General features: G+C 35.8%; 1 protein-coding gene across 2 annotated transcripts in view; it reads right to left on the bottom strand.

The window, feature by feature from the left end:
* The window catches only part of EYS (eyes shut homolog), a 1673869-nt gene that overhangs the window by 248722 nt on the left and 1404409 nt on the right, over nucleotides 1-20738 (bottom strand). For both annotated transcript variants that reach the window (XM_049695235.1, XM_004282511.3), the window contains exon 33: nucleotides 8605-8825. In XM_049695235.1, the coding sequence (XP_049551192.1) occupies nucleotides 8605-8825 (221 nt within the window). The remainder of the gene's footprint in view (nucleotides 1-8604; nucleotides 8826-20738) is intronic.

The raw sequence follows: 20738 nt of genomic DNA, 5'->3' as shown, positions 1-20738 counted from the left end.
CTTTGTACATTCTTGCCTCCTTTGTCATAGATTAATTGACCATAAGTGCCTGGGTTTATTTCTGGGCTTTCTATACTGTTCCATTGATCTCTATTTGTTTTTGTGCCATTACCATACTGCTTTGATTACTGTAACTTTGTAGTATAGTCTTAAGTCAAGGAGCCTGATTCCTCCAGCTCCATTGCTCTCTCTTAAGATTGCTTTGGCTATTTGGGGTCTTTTGTGTTTCCATAAAATTTAGTATCTTCAATAAGTGGTGCTGGGAAAACAGGACAGCTACATGTAAAAGAATGAAATTAGAACATTCTTTAACACCACACACAAAAATAAACTCAAAAGGGATTAAAGACCTAAATATAATACCAGATACTATAAAACTCCTAGAGGAAAACATAGGCAGAACACTCTTTTCTTTTTTCTTTTTTTTTTTTTTTTTTTGTGGTACGTGGGCCTCTCACTGCTGTGGCCTCTCCCGTTATGGAGCACAGGCTCCAGACACACAGGCTCAGCAGCCATGGCTCACAGGCCGAGCCGCTCCGCGGCATGTGGGACCCTCCCGGACCAGGGCATGAACCCACGTCCCCTGCATCGGCAGGCGGACCCCCAAAAACTGTGCCACCAGAGAAGCCCCCAGAACACTCTTTGACATAAATTGTAGTGATATTTTTTTGGAACTGCCTCCTAGAGTAATGGAAATTAAAACAAAAATAAACAAATGGCACCTAATGAAACTTAAAAGCTTTTGCACAGCAAAGGAAATCATAGACAAAACAAAAAGACAAACCACAGAATGGGAGAAAATATTTGCAAATGATGCAACTGACAAGGGATTAATCTCCAAAATATACAAGCAGTACATACAGCTCAATATCAAAAAAACAACCCAATCAAAAAATGGGCAGAAGATCTAAATAGACATTTCTCCAAAGAAGACATACAGCTGGCCAAAAGGCACATGAAAAGATGCTGAACATCACTAATTATTAGAGAAATGCAAATCAAAACTATAATGAGGTATCACCTCACATTGGTCAGGAGGGCCATCATCAAAATGTCTACAAATAATAAATGCTGGAGAGGGTGTGAAGAAAAGGGAACCCTCCTACACTGTTGGTGGGAATGTAAATTGGTGCAGCCACTATGGGAAACAGTATGGAGGTTTCTTAAAAGACTAAAAATAGAGCTACCATATGATCCTGCAATCCCACCCTTAGGCATATATCTGGAGAAAACCATAATTTGAAAAGATATGTGCACCCAAATGTTCATTGCAGCACTATTCATAATAGCCAAGACATGGAAGCAACCTAAATGTCCATCCATAGATGAATGGATAAAGATGTGGTGTGTGTATATATATATATTTATATTTATATTTACATCTATACATGTACATACAATGGAATATTACTCAGCCATAAAAAAGAACAAAATTATGCTATATGTAGCAATAAGATGGACATAGAGATTATCATATTAAGTGAAGTAAGTCAGACAAAGATAAAAATCATGTTATCACTTATATGTGGAATCTAAAAAAAAATTATACAAATGAACTTATATGTAAAATAGAAATAGACCCACAGGCATAGAAAACAAACTTATGGTTACCAAAGTAACCGTAAGGGAGGGAGGGATAAATTAGCAGTTTGGGATTAACATATACACACCTCTGTATGTAAAATATATAACCAACAAGGACCTACTGTATAGCACAGGGAACTATGCTCAATATTTTGTAATAACCTATAAGGAAAAAGAATCTGAAAAAAACCCCCAGATATATATGTATGAATAACTGAATCACTTTGCTGTACACCTGAAATTAACACAACATTGTAAATCAACTATACTTCAATAAAATAAGCTGAATAAAAAAATAAGAAAGCTTTTAATCCTTAAAATTAAATCCCTTCTGCCCCAAGATAGCCCCAAATCTGGAGAAACTGGAGACAGAAGAGGGATAGAGAGGCATCAGGCAGAACACATCACATTCTTTCCCTGTTCAAGCTCTTGAGCTGGGGGTCCTTCCAACTAGGCAGGGGATAGGAGACAGCCCAACTGGATATGAGTTAGAAGTTTTAAACTGGAGGAGGTTGAACCATATGCTTTTAATATGTGAACATGAACCTGCATGATATTCTGTTAAGGGAAAGTAAAGGGAACCCATAAAGTATGTTTGACATCGTGAAAGGAGAAAAATAAAACTGTTTATATTTGCACCCCATAAAGGTTAAAATGCTTTCCATGAATGGAGTACATGGATAAATGTTGTAAATGCACAATTAATTAACACAATTAAAGAAATGGGAACACCACATATGCTTCTAAGTTTTTACGTGAAAATTAGTGGGACATTTTCCCTTTTCCCCTTGTTTGAGCAGTAGGGGTCACCTACAGCTGAGATGTTTCGATGTTCAGCAAACTTTTACACCTGAGAATAATCTAACCAAATACAAAGTAGTACTCTAGTACAAGAGACATTTAAATCCTGAGGACAATTTCAAACATGTTGAATGCAGACAGAACAGCAACTAAGAAGAGGGGTTAAATATTTGAAGATGTTATTAGTCTAAATGTGGGGTGAGAAATTGATATGAAATAGGCACTTTTCCCCCTTGGTATTTAGAGGACTTGGGTAGACTGCTGGACTGGATTAGGGGTAATCTTTCAGGATACAGAGTATTAACTAAAAGTTCTCAGTAGTTTTGCCTAGTTACATGTCACTGTGACATGACGGTGAAGACAAGTGGACATTTGTGGGGTGTCATCACTCACTACAGAACAGATGCAAAAATTAGTACACAATACCCAGATTCATTGTGTTCTGTAGTAGTTGTCACTATTGGAATTTCAAGTTCAATTTATTGCTCCTACCTCATTTTGAAGTGCTAAATGATTTGAAAACTAAATACCTCAGAAATCATGAAAAATGACTTCTTTTCACCTGACAATATAAAAAAAAAGTCTATGAAATGAGATAATAGGGAAAAATGGATTGAAAGAAAAGAATGAAAGAAACGAGCTTTTACTTCTCTTCTCACTGGACACAGAGGGCAATGAAAGTTACCTAGTGTTAAGAAACACATATACATTTTTCTGAGGTTCTTGTTGCAGTTAATTTTATGTGTCAATTTGATTGGTCACAGGATGCCCAGATAGCTGGCTAAACATTATTTCTGGGTGTGTCTATGGGTCTGTTTACGGAAGACATTAGTACTTGAATTGGTAGACTGAGTAAAGCAGCTGGCCCCTCCCAATGGGGTGGGTCTCACCCACCCCCCTGAGGGTCTGAGCAGAACAAAAGTGGAGGAAGGCTGGGATTTCTCTCTGTCTGACTCTGAGCTGCGACTTTGACCTTCTGCCATCAGCACACTTTTGGACTCAAACTGGGATCTACACCACCAGCTGTCCTGGTCTCCAGCTTGCAGGTGACACATAGTGGGACTACTCAGGCTCCATAATTAAGTGAGCCAATGCTTTATAATGTATACCTATCTGTCTATCTATCTATCTATCATCTATCTATCTATCTATCTATCCATCTATATATGTATGTATGTATACATTGCTTAATATGGAAAAATTAAATTGAGTTGGACTTTCCTGGTCACTTAATTGACTAAAACTATATTATCCATCTGTTGGCATAGTGCAGTGATCTGCAAACTATGGCCTTTGGACCAAATTTTTCCAGACGCTTATTTTTATAAATAAAATTTTATTGGAACACAGCCACGTACATTTATTTATATATAGTCAATGCTGCTTTGATGTTACAGTAGCAGGGTTGAATAGTTGTGAGGCAAAGTCTAAAATATTTGCTATCTGTCCCTTTACAAAAACAGTTTGCTGAACCCTGCCCTAGCACATGGAAGGCAGCACTGGCTAGTGATGAATCAAAGCTAAGAGAACAAGTAGATCCAGAAAGATCACATTCATTCGCAGCTAGGGATTATTGACTTTCAAGGCATGGTCAAATCCATTCCTAAATTCTTAGCTCCTGGCATGAATTTAGACTAAGTCTAAAATTCATGTCTCAATAATTATTCACTATAATGTCAGTGACATACATTCTTGGTGCAGTTGTTATACAGGGTATATTCCCAAACCTGATGCTCCATTTTAATTATTGTTTAACCTATTTAAAAATATCTGATACAGAAAGGAGAAAGTGATTTAAATGTCATTTGTTTAATTTTCTAACCTTCCCTTGCCCTTTGGAAGCAGCTTGTTCAAAGTCCACAGAGATTTGGGTACTCAGAATAACCCTTCGTATCACTTTTCTAAACTGAATTTTGGTACATGCAATTTGGATTTCTCTGAAATGAGCAACCACTGGGGTTTGAAAATTCTAACACAGATTTATAACAAAATGAAAAACACTGGATACTGTCCAGAAACATGTGATGGTACTCAAAGCAGAATGACATTTGCTCAGCAAAGCTGCTGAAGTGTCACTCCCCTTAAGACTTTTCAACATGAAATTTGTCTTCTTGTAAGCAGATTACTTTCATAGACAAAGTACGATAGAATCAGCACTTACTAACAGCAAATTATATTAACCAAGCTGCTAAAATTAGTGAAGATTTTGTTTATAAATAGCTATATAGCTGTGTTTTATTTTGTGAACCCTAAAGTTTAGCTCTATCTGGTACTGAACCTCTGTTCACTCACCATTTTACTCTTGTCTAGAGCACACTTCTTTTAGGGTTATCTCTTGTTAAGCCACTATTATTCTTTACATGTTGGGAAAAGTGGGCTTGTATTCCCAGAAGACACCCATTGGAATGCTCAGGTGTGTGTGTGTGTGTGTGTGTGTGTGTGTGTGTGTGTGTGTGTGTGTGTGTTTGGAGACTGAAACACTTCTCCCTCATTAGGAGACATTTCCCAACCTTTAGATGAGAGACCCTGGACTAGAACAATTAAACTGTGATGAGAAATTATTATCTACATTTTCAAATGAATACATCATGTGCACATGCTAGAGTCTTAAAATACTAGTGTCTTTATATCTTGAGACAAGAAAGCAGAAAGGTACAAGTCCTTTCTTCTTGTCTTTGTAATAATGACTCTTTTATTCTGAACATAGATGATCTATTACTTTGGAAATAAAATAATAAAACTTGTAGACATAAAAAGAATTCCATCAGTTCATTTCATCCATCCCCTTTGGATTCAGAAATGTTGAATACTAATATAACTTATATAAATTGCTCTGCTATTTTGAAAGCTGTCTTGAATCTAATCTCCCTTTCTGGGAAAGTAGGAGAAGAGAAGGGAAGTTTAGAAGCCTGCCTGGCTAAGCCCAGGAGTGGGATCAAGTCAGATGGTGTGGACAGACTCAAAGGGTGAAAAGGGTTGGAAGAGAGTTTGGAAGATCTTGGAGAGATTCATTTTATGATGTGGCAGCACATAGAGGAAAGGAGCCTTTGGCTTTGACCAGCAACATAGATGAGAAGTAAGTTTCCAAAGGCATTAAGCCAGTTCAGATCCATGTTTTCTACATTAGAAAACATGGCTCAGTAGCAGTTTCTCTTGGTTTTTTGGCTGGAAAACTTTACACCACTCATTGTATTCCAAGTGTGGGCAGGCGTCTGCTGGGGGCAGATTGTTGGTTGTGGTAGTGGTTCTTAGGACCTACTTCTTTGATCTGTGTTCTTCTCGTTGTACTGAACGTACTCACAGCCTCTCAGAGATCTCCTTCAGTACATATTCTGGTTCTCTTTTTGGGTTGCTGCACAGACTGCTGAACTGCTCTGCTATGATTGTGCACTGGTGTTTTAGACAGAACAGAAGGAAAGCAGCATTCTCATTCTGACGATTTTCCCTGTGGACCTATAACTATCTGTGCTCTTCTCGTATTAAACTTTTGATCTCCTAGGGGCTGTTCTTATGATCCTTCTGAGAAGTCTTTTTTTGTTATTGTTGTTTGGGAACTGACCAGCTCCAGTGTATGATGGTGTTGGCATGCACAGGGAGATGCTGAAATGAAGTCACAGTTGCCATAGATCAACGTGTTCTGGATGCAGTGATGCAAAGGGTGGGTTATGGGAGTTCAGCATTGGCAACCAAGATAGAAATCTTGTTGTTCATAGGATAGGAAGAAGTGTTTTATTTGTTGGGTACACAGCTGGTATGTCTCCATTTTACTGGCCATAAGAAAGCACGTACAGATCTGGAAGACCTTAAATAGTGTTTGCCAAAGTCTGTTGACATTTGAGTGGATTTCTTTAGAGTAAATTTTGAGAGTTTGAAAGATTGAGAAATGGATATGGAAAGCCAGAATAATGTATGTGACAGAAGAGAGATACATTTCTGTGGAAAGTTTCACCCTAAGGTTTGAAGAGCTGGTAAACTTCTACGCTAGAGTGAAAACTCCTTGTGTGCAGGACAGTCTTGACTACACATCTTTGCTTCACAAAATCCTTGGTTATTGTCCCTCAGGAAATGACAGACAAAGTATAATTCTACCTAGGACTGCTTATAACTATCCTACTAGGATGACAATCCCGACTTTTATTTTCAAGTATATATTAAATAACAAGATTGGAAGTAATGTGAGTTTCTTTTAATTTATGAAAATGAGAGGTTTATTTTATTTAACATGTACCTGGTTTACAATATCTGAGACAATTACTGTTCTAAAATAAAACAAACCCTTCCCTGCTTCTCCAAGTTGGTGATGTTAGATATTTATTCAGAAAATTAGAAGGTATTTATTTTCTATGCTGCATAACAAAAAATTACTACATAATCAGCAGCTTAAAACAACACACATTTATTATCTCATTGTTTCCCTGAATGAAGAGTTTGGGAAGGCCTCACTGGGTCCTCTGTATCAAGTCTCACAAGCTCAGACAGGGTGTTGGTCAGGTTGGGGTCTCATCTCAACATTCAGTTGGGGAAAGACCTGCTCCCAAGCATATGTGATTTGTGGTAAAATATAGTTTCTTGCAGTTATAGGACCAAGGACTTCAGATCTGCTGGCTGTCAGTCAGTGGCCATTCTGGTTGCTGCTGCCCTCACTGCCTTGTCACATGGACCTTCCCCCAATTGCTTCACACTTTACCAAAGCTGGTAAGAGACAGAGTCTCCTTGCTCACAATCCTCTGTGACATAATCAGGGAAGTGACATTTCATCACCCTATTTTATTGGTTATTCTGTTGATCAAAGGCAAGTCACGTGTTTCAGTCATTAGAAAGTCAAGAGGAAAAGCCTTTATCCTGTTTCTATTTCACTTAATTAGGCAAAAATGCATTTTTTTTTCTGAGAGTTCTGAAGTTTGTCCTGCTGGATAATTTTTGCATTATTACAATTTAAAAAATAATCGCTATTAATGGGTTCCTTATAAAACAGAATACTTACTAAGTAAAGGGTTGATTTTGTTTCCTTCAGACAAGTGACCATAGCCAAGTAAAATTCATTCTTTTAAAATCCTTTAAAACTTTATCTGTTATACTTTACCTATGTGATATAGGTTCTTATTTTACAAATGTGTAAATTAAGGCACAGACTTAGACACAGTTAATCAGAAGCAAATGTTTTAGACACTCTAAGAGCTAATACCTTCCTTTCTCACTATGTGTTTTCTTCAAGTTTATTATGGTCAGTTTGTGATTGTCTGGTAAATATATCACCCTGACTTTATCACATCTGTCCATTCCTCTGTCTTGCCTTGCCATTTTGTTCTCTCCATCTGTCTATTTTCTTTTTCTATTTGAGTGATTACTTTCAGAGCCCATCTCTGCCTACCATTTCCTATCCTACATTTTTGATAGAATTTTTCTCTTTCTCACACTATGCACATAGATGTTTATGTTTATAGTGTCATTAACTACTTGATAACTTGTCCCTTAGAAACACTGACGTGAATTAATTAAGATAGTTCCTGTGAGATTTGGTCAATTTCTCCTTGACTTGAATTATTATAATCTGTACCTGTTTCAGCTTCCACTCTGTCATTATTTGTAGCCCTGAAATAAAGATTTCTCAGAGGATTGAAGAAATTGGAGAATATTTTCTACACTGCCCAAATGAGACTCCCTCAGGGTCAATTCGCTTAAGACATGTTAGTGGAACAGGAAGTAATTTTAATTAAGATCTTCTTAAGCTTATAAGCATTATGAATTTTTACTTCAAGGTGGAAAAAAAGTCTATATAAGATATTTCCTCCTTGAAGTAAAAATTGCCAATACAAAGAAATGGATATAGGTATTCTTTCTCCATCTCTAATCTTAGAGACCTAAGTATATTTATTTTTAAGATGAAGCAAAAACAAACAATAAAATTAATGCACCAAAACCATTATCAATGAATAATCTCTCATTCATGTTTTCAAAGAGTAGAACACCTTGGTAAAATTACACTTAGATCCATTTAAAATTGCCAAAATCAGGTCTAGTTACCTAGTGTTTTCAGAGTTCAGAAATTTCTGACATTGGAACCACAATATATAAATTTCTTTGAGCAAACATCATCGTCTAGGTGATGTACACAAAAACTTGGAAGTTTCCGACCTTTCTTTTCTATCACCCAGATGACAGTGCTGCTGGTTTTGTTGTTTTAAGAATTTGGCTGGAGGGCAGGAGGCTAGTACATACCTGACACAGGTACCATTATTGCGGCACAGATGATGCTCACACCGAGGGATGTGGCAGTTCTCAATGTTTTTCCCACTCAGGGCTTCATCGATGAGGAAGAATTCTTTGTTGTTTACTTGAAGCTCTTGAATGCAGCCCTTGAATCCATAAACGTGGCCTGCATTCTTAGGAATCTTAACATTTGCAGGGATATGGCCAAGGAACAATTTTTCAAAATATACCTTTAGGAAAAATAACAACAAAATATATTTTTATGAAGTGTTATCAGATTATATGGGAAAGACCTAGATGTTTTGTTCTGTAATTACATGTATTGATGTGTTTTTCTGCATAAAACAGGCTGTAATTTCTGCTTAATTTTGTCATCACTAGTAGGTGATAGGATAAGTTACTTTAGAAAAGGGTGTTTATTTTGCAATTTTTTTGTACCTCTCACAGTATCTAATAAAATTTAGTAAAAAAAAAAGGGGGGGGTATTCAACAAACCTTGCTGATTGATTACTTTGAAAGGTATTTTGGAATGCAAGGTATTTTGGAATGCAAGGTATTTTGCATTTTAATTTTGCATTGAAAGGTATTTTGTTTGCATTTTAATGTGAACATTACCAAATAGTAATGGATAAGGAAAATGAAGCCTTGTTAATTAACTACTGTTAGGGATTGAATTTTCTCCCCCTAAAATCATATGTTAAAGTCCTAACCCCCAGAACCTCAGAAGGTGATTTTGTTATTTTTTTAAAATTTATTTTATTGAAATAGAGTTGATTTACAATGTTGTGTTAATTTCTGCTGTACAGCAAAGTGATTCAGTTATACATATATACATATACATTCTTTTTTTGACAGTTCAAGAAACTATAATAGCAAAATTAATTAACAACTTAATGTCTATCAAAAGAACAGTCTTTTTCATATTTTCTTCTATTGTGCTTTATCACAGGATATTGAATACAGTTCCCTGTGCTATACAGTAGGACCTTGTTGTATATCTATTCCATATGTAATAGTTTATATCTGCCAATCCCAAACTCCCAATCCATTTCTCCCCCTTAACCATAAGGCTGTTCTCTATGTCTGTGAGTCTGTTTCTGTTTCATAGATAAGTCCATTTGTGTCATAATTTAGATTCCACATATAAGTGACATCATATGGTATTTGTCTTTCTCTTTCTGTCTTATTTCACTTAGTATGATAATCTCTACGTCCACCATGTTGTTGCAATTCTAAATGGCTGAGTAGTATTCCATTGTATATAGGTACTGCATCTTCTTTATCCAGAATGTGATTTTATTTGAAAATAAAGCTTATACTCATTGGCTAGAGTGATGATAAAGTCATTTGCACAAAGTAACTGCTACTTGATCTCTCCTTTCCCTCCCTGCAGCAACATATATAAATTGAATTCTTATCATTTAAATGTATGTAAAATGCAACTCCCCTCAATAAGACTTTATGAGCTGCAATTAGAGTCTGGATGGACTGGTAAATGAGACCCTGACCTTCAGGTCTGTTGGGCATATGATAGACAGATGTAGCAGGATTTGTGCATTTATATCTCTGACATCCTTATCTCTAAAACACTCTAAAACATTCCAAGCTGATGTCTGAAAAGTATTTAAATTGATATTACAGATTCATTAATATGGAAAAGCGTGATTGTAAGAATTAAAAAACTAGAAACAAATAACTAAGTTAGGCCACTAAGGGGAGGAGAGAATGGGAGATGCCCAGTAATATCACTTAATATTTACACTAATATGTGCTGGTTTGATGTACATGTGCTTTCAGAGAACAGAAGCATGTTCAATTCTAGGATCACCAAAGCATCTCCATGACCCACAATAGATCAAACTAACTATTATTGGAGCTCTTGTTCTTATTTTAGTAACTCGGGCTCAGTTCCAAAGGGTAGTCCTTCAGTTTTTCTCTAAGTACTTCATATAGGATTTAGATATACAGTCACCCAGAGGATAGCTCTCTTTGAGTACAGTGGGGTGGAGTCTTCATGGTGTATTGATAAAGCTCTTCTGCAGATAGTAGTACATCTGTTTGTTTTCACATCTTTTCTCATATTTAGGTGAATTACTCTAGCAACCAATTAGCAGAGCTCTTTTATCAGCTAAGACAAGTGACTCACTGCTAATGCAATCTGGGATCCATCGTGAACTTACAGACTCAGCGAATCCAAGGCCATGGCCTTCCTCTCACTGAAGACCTCTGACATTTTTGTGTATTGATTACACACCTAGAAGAGCAAACATTTCACTGCTTTGACAAGTGTGCTGTTTTAGCACAAAACTGATAGAGAATGGAAAAATACCTTCCTCTTCTGTCAGCTGTAGGCAGATCTGTGGCAGAGTCTACAGAGCTGTCTATGATTTATTAGATCATTAAAAACACCCAAACAATGGAAGTAGATGGCTCTGTATTTCTTCTGATCTGAAGTCTAAGCTTAGTTGGAATCCTGAAACGTCTAAAAGAGCAGCTGCCATTGACTGCACATAGATAACCATTAGAATGGTTGACTTCCTCCATCCTGGGCTCTCAATTATCCAAGAGCTGCTTTTTGTGTGTATAATAATTCTTAAGGAGACAGGTCTTTAAATAAGTCTTTTCTAATAACTCCTTGTGAATCCGACTATGGAGAATAGAGTCTGACATCAAGATATCATCTTACAAGATAAAACCACAGAGAACAGACATGGACAATCAAGGAGGGATCATCAAGATAATGAAAAATATGAATAGTGACTGAGAGATAAAGGCTCCACATCTGACAGGAGAGAAATGAACCTTCTTTTTCCCCTCAAAGTGTATCTTTAAAGGAAAAATATAGTCTCTCTTTTACAATATGTAGGAGTAAAATAAGAAAATAGGCAAAAGATAAAACATTTCTAAAAACTGGAGGCTGGGGAGTGGTGGACACAGATGAGAACCTGCTTTATCTCCTTTTCATTTTGTTTTAATTTAAATTTGGATATTGGAATACTACATACATTTCTGTAGTGATGTCTTGATTCAATGTATAGTTTTGTCTTACAGTCTCAAATCTTTCTGAAGTCAAATAACTTTTATGTTAATGAGAAAGTAATGGCAAATGTACTTTTTACTTAAGATTAACTATTGAAGTGTACTTATCTTCAGCCAAGAATATGACGACTTGTAATTGGAATGAACTGACTTTTACTTGTGTTGTTACCAAATTTTTGTTTTTAATATTATCTGAATTGTATGCAGACAAATTCAAAATCAGAAACATCAGTAAAGATGGATAAATGATGTTAGGTAGTGTTTGTGAAGAAAGTTTTATTTAAGTAACTTTCACATATGATTTTCTTAAATTCTTAAAAACTGTTTGGAGACATTAAATGAAAGGGGATTAAAAGGAAGAATCAGTGTTTACCTAAATCAGTATTTATCTAAATTCTCCATCCCTTTACAGTTCAAAGATTACACCCCTCCCCCATAGTATGATAACCTGTGAGCATAGTCTCTGCTATATTAATCTATATCCCTTTTTCGGGCAGGGTGTCCAACATGGTCGTCCTGGGGTTCTCTCACTGTGTACAGCACTGGTTTGCAAATAGCAGGTTTAATACAAGTCTGTTACAAATGACCTGATTCATGAAACTCAATCCTGCTCTTCTTCAGTCTCCTACTTGTCTTTTAGGCCTCCTCTCTTACTTTACACTTCCTTAGAACCTTGAAATTTGCCAGATTCAACATATGTGAGGTCTCACTGGATACCAACCAAGAAGGAATATTAATATGGCTTGAATTCTAATATAGCTCTCTTTATTTAATATACATGACATAAGGTATAGAGCAGTGCTTATATGAAGTGTTTAGTTTCTTATAAGATTAATATGAAGTAGCTCACATAAAGAGTTTTTTTTTTAATTTAATAAATATCAGTGAAAACCTCATTAGCCCCATACTTCACAGTTAAATCTTTGATTATTAAGACTTTCTAGGATAAGGAATGTTCTCAAAATAATATCTTCTCAATTTGTTGAAGAAAGAACTGAACTTTAGTGAAGGAATCAATGGATTGAGTTGCTACCTGTGAGCAAGTGGTATAAGGAAGTGGAAATATAAAAGGAGGATGTAGGATGACTCTTGTCTATAAGAGAATGAAATGTAATCATGGGAAATAAACATAAAGAAATTAAACAGAAAATAACATCATACAGATCATCAAGATGGCAGAAAAGGAAGCTCCAGAAACTCTTTCCTCCATGGAGACACTGATTCAACAACATTACACAGATCAAGTCTCTTTGTAAGAAATACATAAGTTCAGTTAAGAGACACTTGTACCCCAGGTGACTGTGAAACCAGCTGTGTTGAGGCTGGCAGGAAAATCTTTGACACTCACTCACCATAGCTCTCCCACAGACTCAGTGAGACATAATTGGGAGAAAACTTCCAGCTCTGAGTCTCTCTCTGGGGAGGGAAATAGAAGACTAAAACATATATCCAATGTGCAGGCTTTTCAGGGTGCTGCCCAAGAGACTAGTTTCTATCTTGATTGAATCTAAGTGCTGACAGGAAAGGGTGCAAGGTTGGGGGTCCCTGAGAACAAAGGTGAAGGTTTGGACTAGCACACATTCACTCACTATAGACATCCCCTCCCCCACCCCCAGCTCAGTGGGAAAGAATGGGCAAACCCTGCAACCCCTGACTTCTCCCTGTGAATGGAATGTGCATCCAAAATAATAGCTTTTCAGGGGGGCTGTCTGAGAAATGGGTTTCCTGTCTCCTTTGTCTTAAAACACTCACAGTACCTGGCATACAGTCAGCCCTCTGTGTCCACGGGCTCTGAATTTGCAGAATCAACCAACTGCAGATCAAAAATATTCAGAAAAAAATGCCAGAAAATTCCAAAGAACAAAACTTGAATTTGTCACATGCCAGTGATTATTTACATAGCATTCAAACTGCATTAGATATTATGAGTAATCTAGAGATGATTTAAAGTATACAGGATGTGCATAAGTTATATACAAGTATGACACCATTTTATGTAAGGGACTTGAGTCCATGGATTTTGGTATCTGTGGGGGGTCCTGGAACAAATCTCATGTAAATACCAATGGAAAACTGCACTCTAGATGCCTGGTGGTGGGGGGGTCACTGAAAACAAAAGAGAGCAGGACAGTGTGCTGCTGCTCTTAAGGCAGCATGACCTCTTCCTGGGGCTGGGGCAGGGTGGAAGAGTAGAGAGGCATGGAATGTGTTTCCAGAATTCTGGCTTTTCAGGGGTATTTCTGAGGGACTGGTTCCTATTTTACCTGATTCGGAGTTCTGACACAACTCACATACTCTATAGAAACTTTGGGGCTGCTGAGAATGAAAGAGAACTGGGTGGCTTGTAGCAACTCCAGAGAACCTGTTGTACTGCAGACAGACACCAGAGGGAGCAAAGATTATAAGCAACTGTAAAAAGAAACTGGCAAATTCCTATAATAGAGAATTTAAAAGACAGGCCCAGAGAAGACACATCCACAGAAAAGGTTTGAAAGGTTCCCAGAATCTCTCACTGGGCTGATTAGTGAAGGACCTTTCTTATACAAAGCAAGTCCATGTGGCTGTGAGAAATGGCTGTTTCTTCAAATGTGTTGATTCCATTACAAAGTTACAAGGCACAAGAAGAAACACAAAAACATAGTCCAATCAAAGAAAATGTCTCCAAAAACCAACCCTAAAGAAACAGAGGTATATAAATTACTGGAAAAAAAATCAAAATAACTGTCATAAAGATGCTTAATGAGCTCAGGAAAATGAAACATGAAGAAAATGTTTATTTTTTAACATTTAAAATGTCTTATATTCTTTATTGAGAATATCAATAAAGAGATAGAAAATATAATAAAGAATCAAGCAGAAATTTTGAAGTTGAATATATAAAAGCTGAAGTGAAAATTCACTAGAGGGGTTCAACAGGAAACTTGACCAAGCAGAAAAAAGAATAAGCAAACTCAAAGAAAGGTCATTTCAAATTATCTGGTTAGAGGCGTAAAAAGGAAAAAAGATTGAATAAAAGTGAAGGAAGCCTAAGGGACTTATGGGACACCATCAAATGGACTAATATATACATTATGGGAGTCCCAGAAAGGGGAGGGGGGAGAGAGAGAGAGAAAGAGAGAGAGATGCAGAATACTTATTTAAAGATATAATGGCTGAAAACTTTCCAAATCTGGGGAAGAAAATAGACATTCAGAATCAAGAAGTCCAAAGGACTTCCAAGAAAGAACTCAAAGAAGTCCATACCAAGACACATTATAATCAATTTGTCAAAAGTCAAAAGAAATACAGAATTTTGAAAGAAGAAAGAAAAAAAAGTGAGCTACCCCATATAAGGGAGCCCCATAAGACTCTCAGTGTATTTCTTATCAAAAACCTTGCAGCCCAGAAGGGAGTGGGATAATATGTTCAAAGTGCTCAAAATAAAATGCTACCAAACATGAACACTGTATCTGGCAAAACTGTCTTTTAAAAATGAAGAAGAGATAAAGACTTTCTCAAATAAACAAAAGCCGAGCAAGCTTATCAGTACTAGACTTACCTTATAAGAAATGCTGAAGGGAGTCCTTCAAGTTGAAATGAAAGGACACTAGACAACAACATGAAAGCATATGAAAATATAAAGCTCACTGGTAAAGGTGGCTATATAGACAAATATAGTAATGTAATGCTGTCATAATGGTGCATAAATCACTTGTAATTCTGGTACTGAAGTTAAAAGACAGAAGTCTAAAAACACTATATAAAAATGTGTTAATTATGCACATATTATCTGTATCTATATCTATATCTATATGACATCAGTTACATAAAGTGTGGAGCAGGCAGAAGTAAAAGGTTAGAGTTTTTGTATGCAATTGAAGTTATGTTGCTAACAGCTTAAAATAGATTGTTATAACTATAAGATGTTCTGTGGTAACTTATGATAACCACAAGAAAATGTCTAGAGAAGACACAAAAAAGAAAATAAGAAAGGAATCAAAGTATGTTACTAAAAAAAATCAATAAGACACAAAGGAAGAGAGCAATAGAGCAAAAGAGGGGGGGAAAATCTAGGCAGAAAACAATGATTGAAATGGAAATAGCAAGTATTTATCAGTAATTACTTTAAATATAAATGGAGTAAACTCCCTATCAAAAAACATGAAGTGGCTGAATGAATAAAAAAAGATTAAAAAAAAAAAACAAGATCCAACTATATTCTAAGAGACTCACTTTTGATTTGAGGACACACATAGCCTGAAAGCAAAAGGATGAAAAAAGATATTTTATGGAAATGGTAACCAAAACATTGCAGCAGTGGCTACACATATCAGAAAAAATAGACTTCAGTCAACAAGGGACAAAGAATGACATTATATAATGATAGTGGAATCAAATGACCAGGAAGATACAATAATTTTAAATATATATACACCTGATACCAAGACACTCAAATATATGAAACAAACATTGACAGCACTAAGGGAGAAATGGACAGTACAATAATAGAATGAGATTTTAATATCCCACTTTCAATAAGAGATAGAACAGTCATATAGAAAATAATAAGAAAACAGAGGACTTGAACAACACTATAGAACAAATAGACCTAACAGACATATAGAACATTCCATCTGACAGCAGCAGAATACACATTCTCCTTAAGCACACTGCAACGTTAACCAGGACAGATTACATGTTAGGTCACAAAACAAATCTTAACAAATTTAAGAAGATTGAAAATCATAGTTTTTCCACCCACACTGGAATAAAAGTAGACATCAATAGCAGAAGGAAAAAATGGAAAATTTGCAAATATGTGTAAATTAAACAATGTGCTCTTAAACAACCAATGGGTCAAAGAAGAAATCAAAAGAGAATTTGGAAAATACCTGAGACATATGAAAACACAACATACCAAAACTTATTAGATGTAGCAAAAGCAGTACTGAGGGAAGTTTATAGCAGTAAACACTTTCACTAAAAAGAAAGATCTCAAATCAACCCAACTTTACGCTTCATAGAACTAGACAAAGAAGAACAAACTATGTCCAAAATTAGCAAAAGGAATGAAATTATATAACGATTAGAGCAGAAATAAATAAGAGAATAGAAAAACAATAGAAAAAAATTAACAAAACTAAGAGTTGTTTTTCTGAAAAGATCAACAAAATTGACAAACCTTTAGCTACACTAATTAAAGAAAAAGGGAGAAGACTCAAATAAAATCAGAAATGAAAGAGACAACATTACAACTGATGTCACAGAAATAATACAGATTATAGAGATGACTATGAACAATTATACACCAACAAGTTGGATAACCCAGGAGAAATGGATAAATTCCTAAAAACATACAACATACCAAGACTGAATCACAAATAGAAAAGCTGAGCAGATCAATACGGAGAATGTATCAGTAATCAAAAACCTCCCAACAAAGAAAGCCCAATACCAGATGTCTTCACTGAAAAATTCTGCAAAATATTTAAAGAAAAATTAATACTGGTCTTTTCCAGACTTTTCAAAAAATTGAAGAGGAATGAACACTTCCAAACTCTTTCTATAAGGCCAGCATTATCCTGATACCAAAGATAGAAAAAGACACTATGAAAAAAGAAAATTACAAGCTCATACACCTGATGAATATAGATGCAAATCTTAAATAAAATACTAACAAATCAAATTCAAGAGCACAGTAAAAGAATCATATACCATGAACAAGTGAAATTCATCCCTGTGTTGAAACGGTGATTCAACATACAAAAATCAATAAATGTGTTATACCACATTAACAGAACAAAGGATAAAACTCACATGATCATCTCGGTAGATGAAGAAAAACCATTTGACAAAATTCAACCTTGTTTCATGATAAAAAGACTCAACAAACTAGGAAAAGAAGGACTTGAAGAGACATTTCTCCAAAGAAGACATAGAAATGGCATATGTAAAAGGTATATGAAAAGATGCTCAATATCACTACTCATCAGAGAAATGCAAATCAAAATCATAATGAGATACCACCTCACATTTGTTAGGGTGGTCATTATAAAAAAACAACCAAAAGTAACAAGTGTTGACAAGGCTGTGAAGAAATTGGAACCTTTGTGCACTGTTGGAGAGAATGTAAAATGGTGCAGCTGCCATGGATAACAGTATGACGGTTCTGCAAAAAATTAAAAATAGAACTATATGATCTACCAATTCCATTTCTGGGTTTATCCAAAAAAATCGAAAACAGATCTTGAAGAAATATTTGCACTTTCATGTTCATTGTACATTATTCGCAATAGCCAAGAGGTGTAAGAAATCCAAATGTCCATTGGTGGATGAATGGATAAAGAAAGCACAGTATATACATGCAGTGTAATATTATTCAGCCTTATCAAGGAAGGAAATCTTATCATATGCTACAACATGGAAGAACCTTGAGGACATTATGCTGAGTGAAATGAGCCAGGCTCAGAAGGACAAGTATTGGGTGATTCCACTTATATGAGGTCTCTAGGGTAGTCACAGTCTTAGAAGCAGAAAGTAGAATGATGGTTGCCATGGGCTGGTTGGAGAGGGAAATGGGGAGTTGCTGTTCAATGGGTATAAAGTTTCAGTCATGCAAGATGCAACGATGTGCCTACAGATAACAATATTTTACAGTATACTTAAAAACTTGTTGAGGATAAATCTTATAGTATGTGGTTCTTTATCACCGCAAAAAAGAAAATAATAGCACACAATAAGTGAGAATTACATAAAAGAGTTAACAGTTGCAATAGAATGATTAAGGGAAAACACCATTTCAAAGGTTGTGAGGCAGCATAGTGTTGGTTAAAAGCACGGGTTCCAGAAACTATCAAACTCTTAGAGGAAAACATAGGCAGAACACTCTATGACATAAATCACAGCAAGATCCTTTCTGACCCACCTCCTAGAGTAATGGAAATAAAAACAAAAATAAACAAATGGGACCTAATGAAACTTCAAAGCTTTTGCACAGCAAAGGAAACCATAAACAAGACCAAAAGACAACCCTCAGAATGGGAGAAAATATTTGCAAATGAAGCAACCGACAAAGGATTAATCTCCAAAATTTACAAGCAGCTCATGCAGCTCAATAACAAAAAAACAAACAACCCAATCCAAAAATGGGCAGAAGACCTAAATAGACATTTCTCCAAAGAAGATATACAGACTGCCAACAAACACATGAAAGAATGCTCAACATCATTAATCATTAGAGAAATGCAAATCAAAACTACAATGAGATAACATCTCACACCAGTCAGAATGGCCATCATCAAAAAATCTAGAAACAATAAATGCTGGAGAGGGTGTGGAGAAAAGGGAACACTCTTGCACTGCTGGTGGGAATGTGAATTGGTTCAGCCACTATGGAGAACAGTATGGAGGTTCCTTAAAAAGCTACAAATAGAACTACCATATGACCCAGCAATCCCACTACTGGGCATATACCCTGAGAAAACCGAAATTCAAAAAGAGTCATGTACCAAAATGTTCATTGCAGCTCTATTTACAATAGCCCGGAGATGGAAGCAACCTAAGTGCCCATCAACGGATGAATGGATAAAGAAGATGTAGCACATATATACAATGGAATATTACTCAGCCATAAAAAGAAACAAAATTGAGCTATTTGTAATGAGTTGGATAGACCTAGAGTCTGTCATACAGAGTGAAGTAAGTCAGAAAGAAAAAGACAAATACCGTATGCTAACACATATATATGGAATTTAAGAAAAAAAAAATGTCATGAAGAACCTAGGGGTAAGGCAGGAATAAAGACGCAGACCTCCTAGAGAATGGACTTGAGGTTATGGGGAGAAGGAAGAGTGAGCTGTGACAGGGTGAGAGAGAGTCATGGACATATACACACTAACAAACGTAGTAAGGTAGATAGCTAGTGGGAAGCAGCCGCATGGCACAGGGATATTGGCTCGGTGCTTTGTGACAGCCTGGAGGGGTGGGAGGGAGGGAGATGCAAGAGGGAAGAGATATGGGAACATATGTATATGTATAACTGATTCACTTTGTTATAAAGCAGAAACTAACACACCATTGTAAAGCAATTATACCCCAATAAAGATGTTAAAAAAAAGAAAAAAAAAAAAAAAAAAAAAGCACGGGTTCTTTAGTGTGAATGTCTGCATATGAATCCCAGAACAGCTGTGTGTCCTTGGGCAAGAAACTTAACCTCTCTTTGCCTTAACTTTACTCCTCTTTATTTGCAGAGGATAGTATTTACCTCACAGGTTTTTTTCTTTTGGTATGGATTAAATGAGTTAAAGTATAAAAATGCTTAGAACTTAATTCTATGAATTAAGATATAATTCATTAATATTTATGTTATATTATATGCTATTCATAAGAAAATATGGAGTTCTCAATATAAAAAGTGGATGACTATAAGGAATTAATAAAGATAAAAATCACACTTGGCTGCTTTATATTGGATTTTTCACAAAACTATGAGTTTTTCATATATATTCCACCATTTGAATATTCCATGTCATGAATCTAAATATTTGGTCATCTTGGGCTCTAGCATACTTTTTAAAACACAGAAACCAATTTTATACCTATCCTGATGAGCAACTCGACACTTTTGAATCTCTGCATCAGCAAATGAGGAGCCATAAAGTGTATTATAAGGGAACAAAAAACGTTGGGAATCAGGAAATCAGGGATCAAGTCTCTTGCTTTTTCACCATGAAATTTTAGACATTGACATTCAGTTTCCTTAGCCTTATAAAGAGAATAATCATTCTTCGGAGGGTTCTTGTGGAGATAGATGAGATGATATATATGGCCATAATTTGGAAAATGTAATATACTTATGCAAATGTTAGATATTCCTATGTGCTTCTTTTGGATGTCTGTATACACTCAACAGGAGACTACCCAGAAAAAATAGAAATAAAAGGAAATTTCCAATTCATTAGGGCACTACACATTGCCAACTTTATTGTGTACCCAAATTAGCACTTTGGAGCTCTAATTATACAAATTAACTCTCCATGATGATCAAATGGATCAGAAATTCTTTATCTTAAATGTATTGCTGTAAAGTCATACTAAGAAGCATGTAGCCAACAACATCATAAAAA

This window comes from Orcinus orca, chromosome 12 (genome assembly GCF_937001465.1).
Source record: "Orcinus orca chromosome 12, mOrcOrc1.1, whole genome shotgun sequence".
Lineage (NCBI taxonomy): Eukaryota > Metazoa > Chordata > Mammalia > Artiodactyla > Delphinidae > Orcinus > Orcinus orca.
This window is presented reverse-complemented; position numbering and strand designations above follow the sequence as displayed.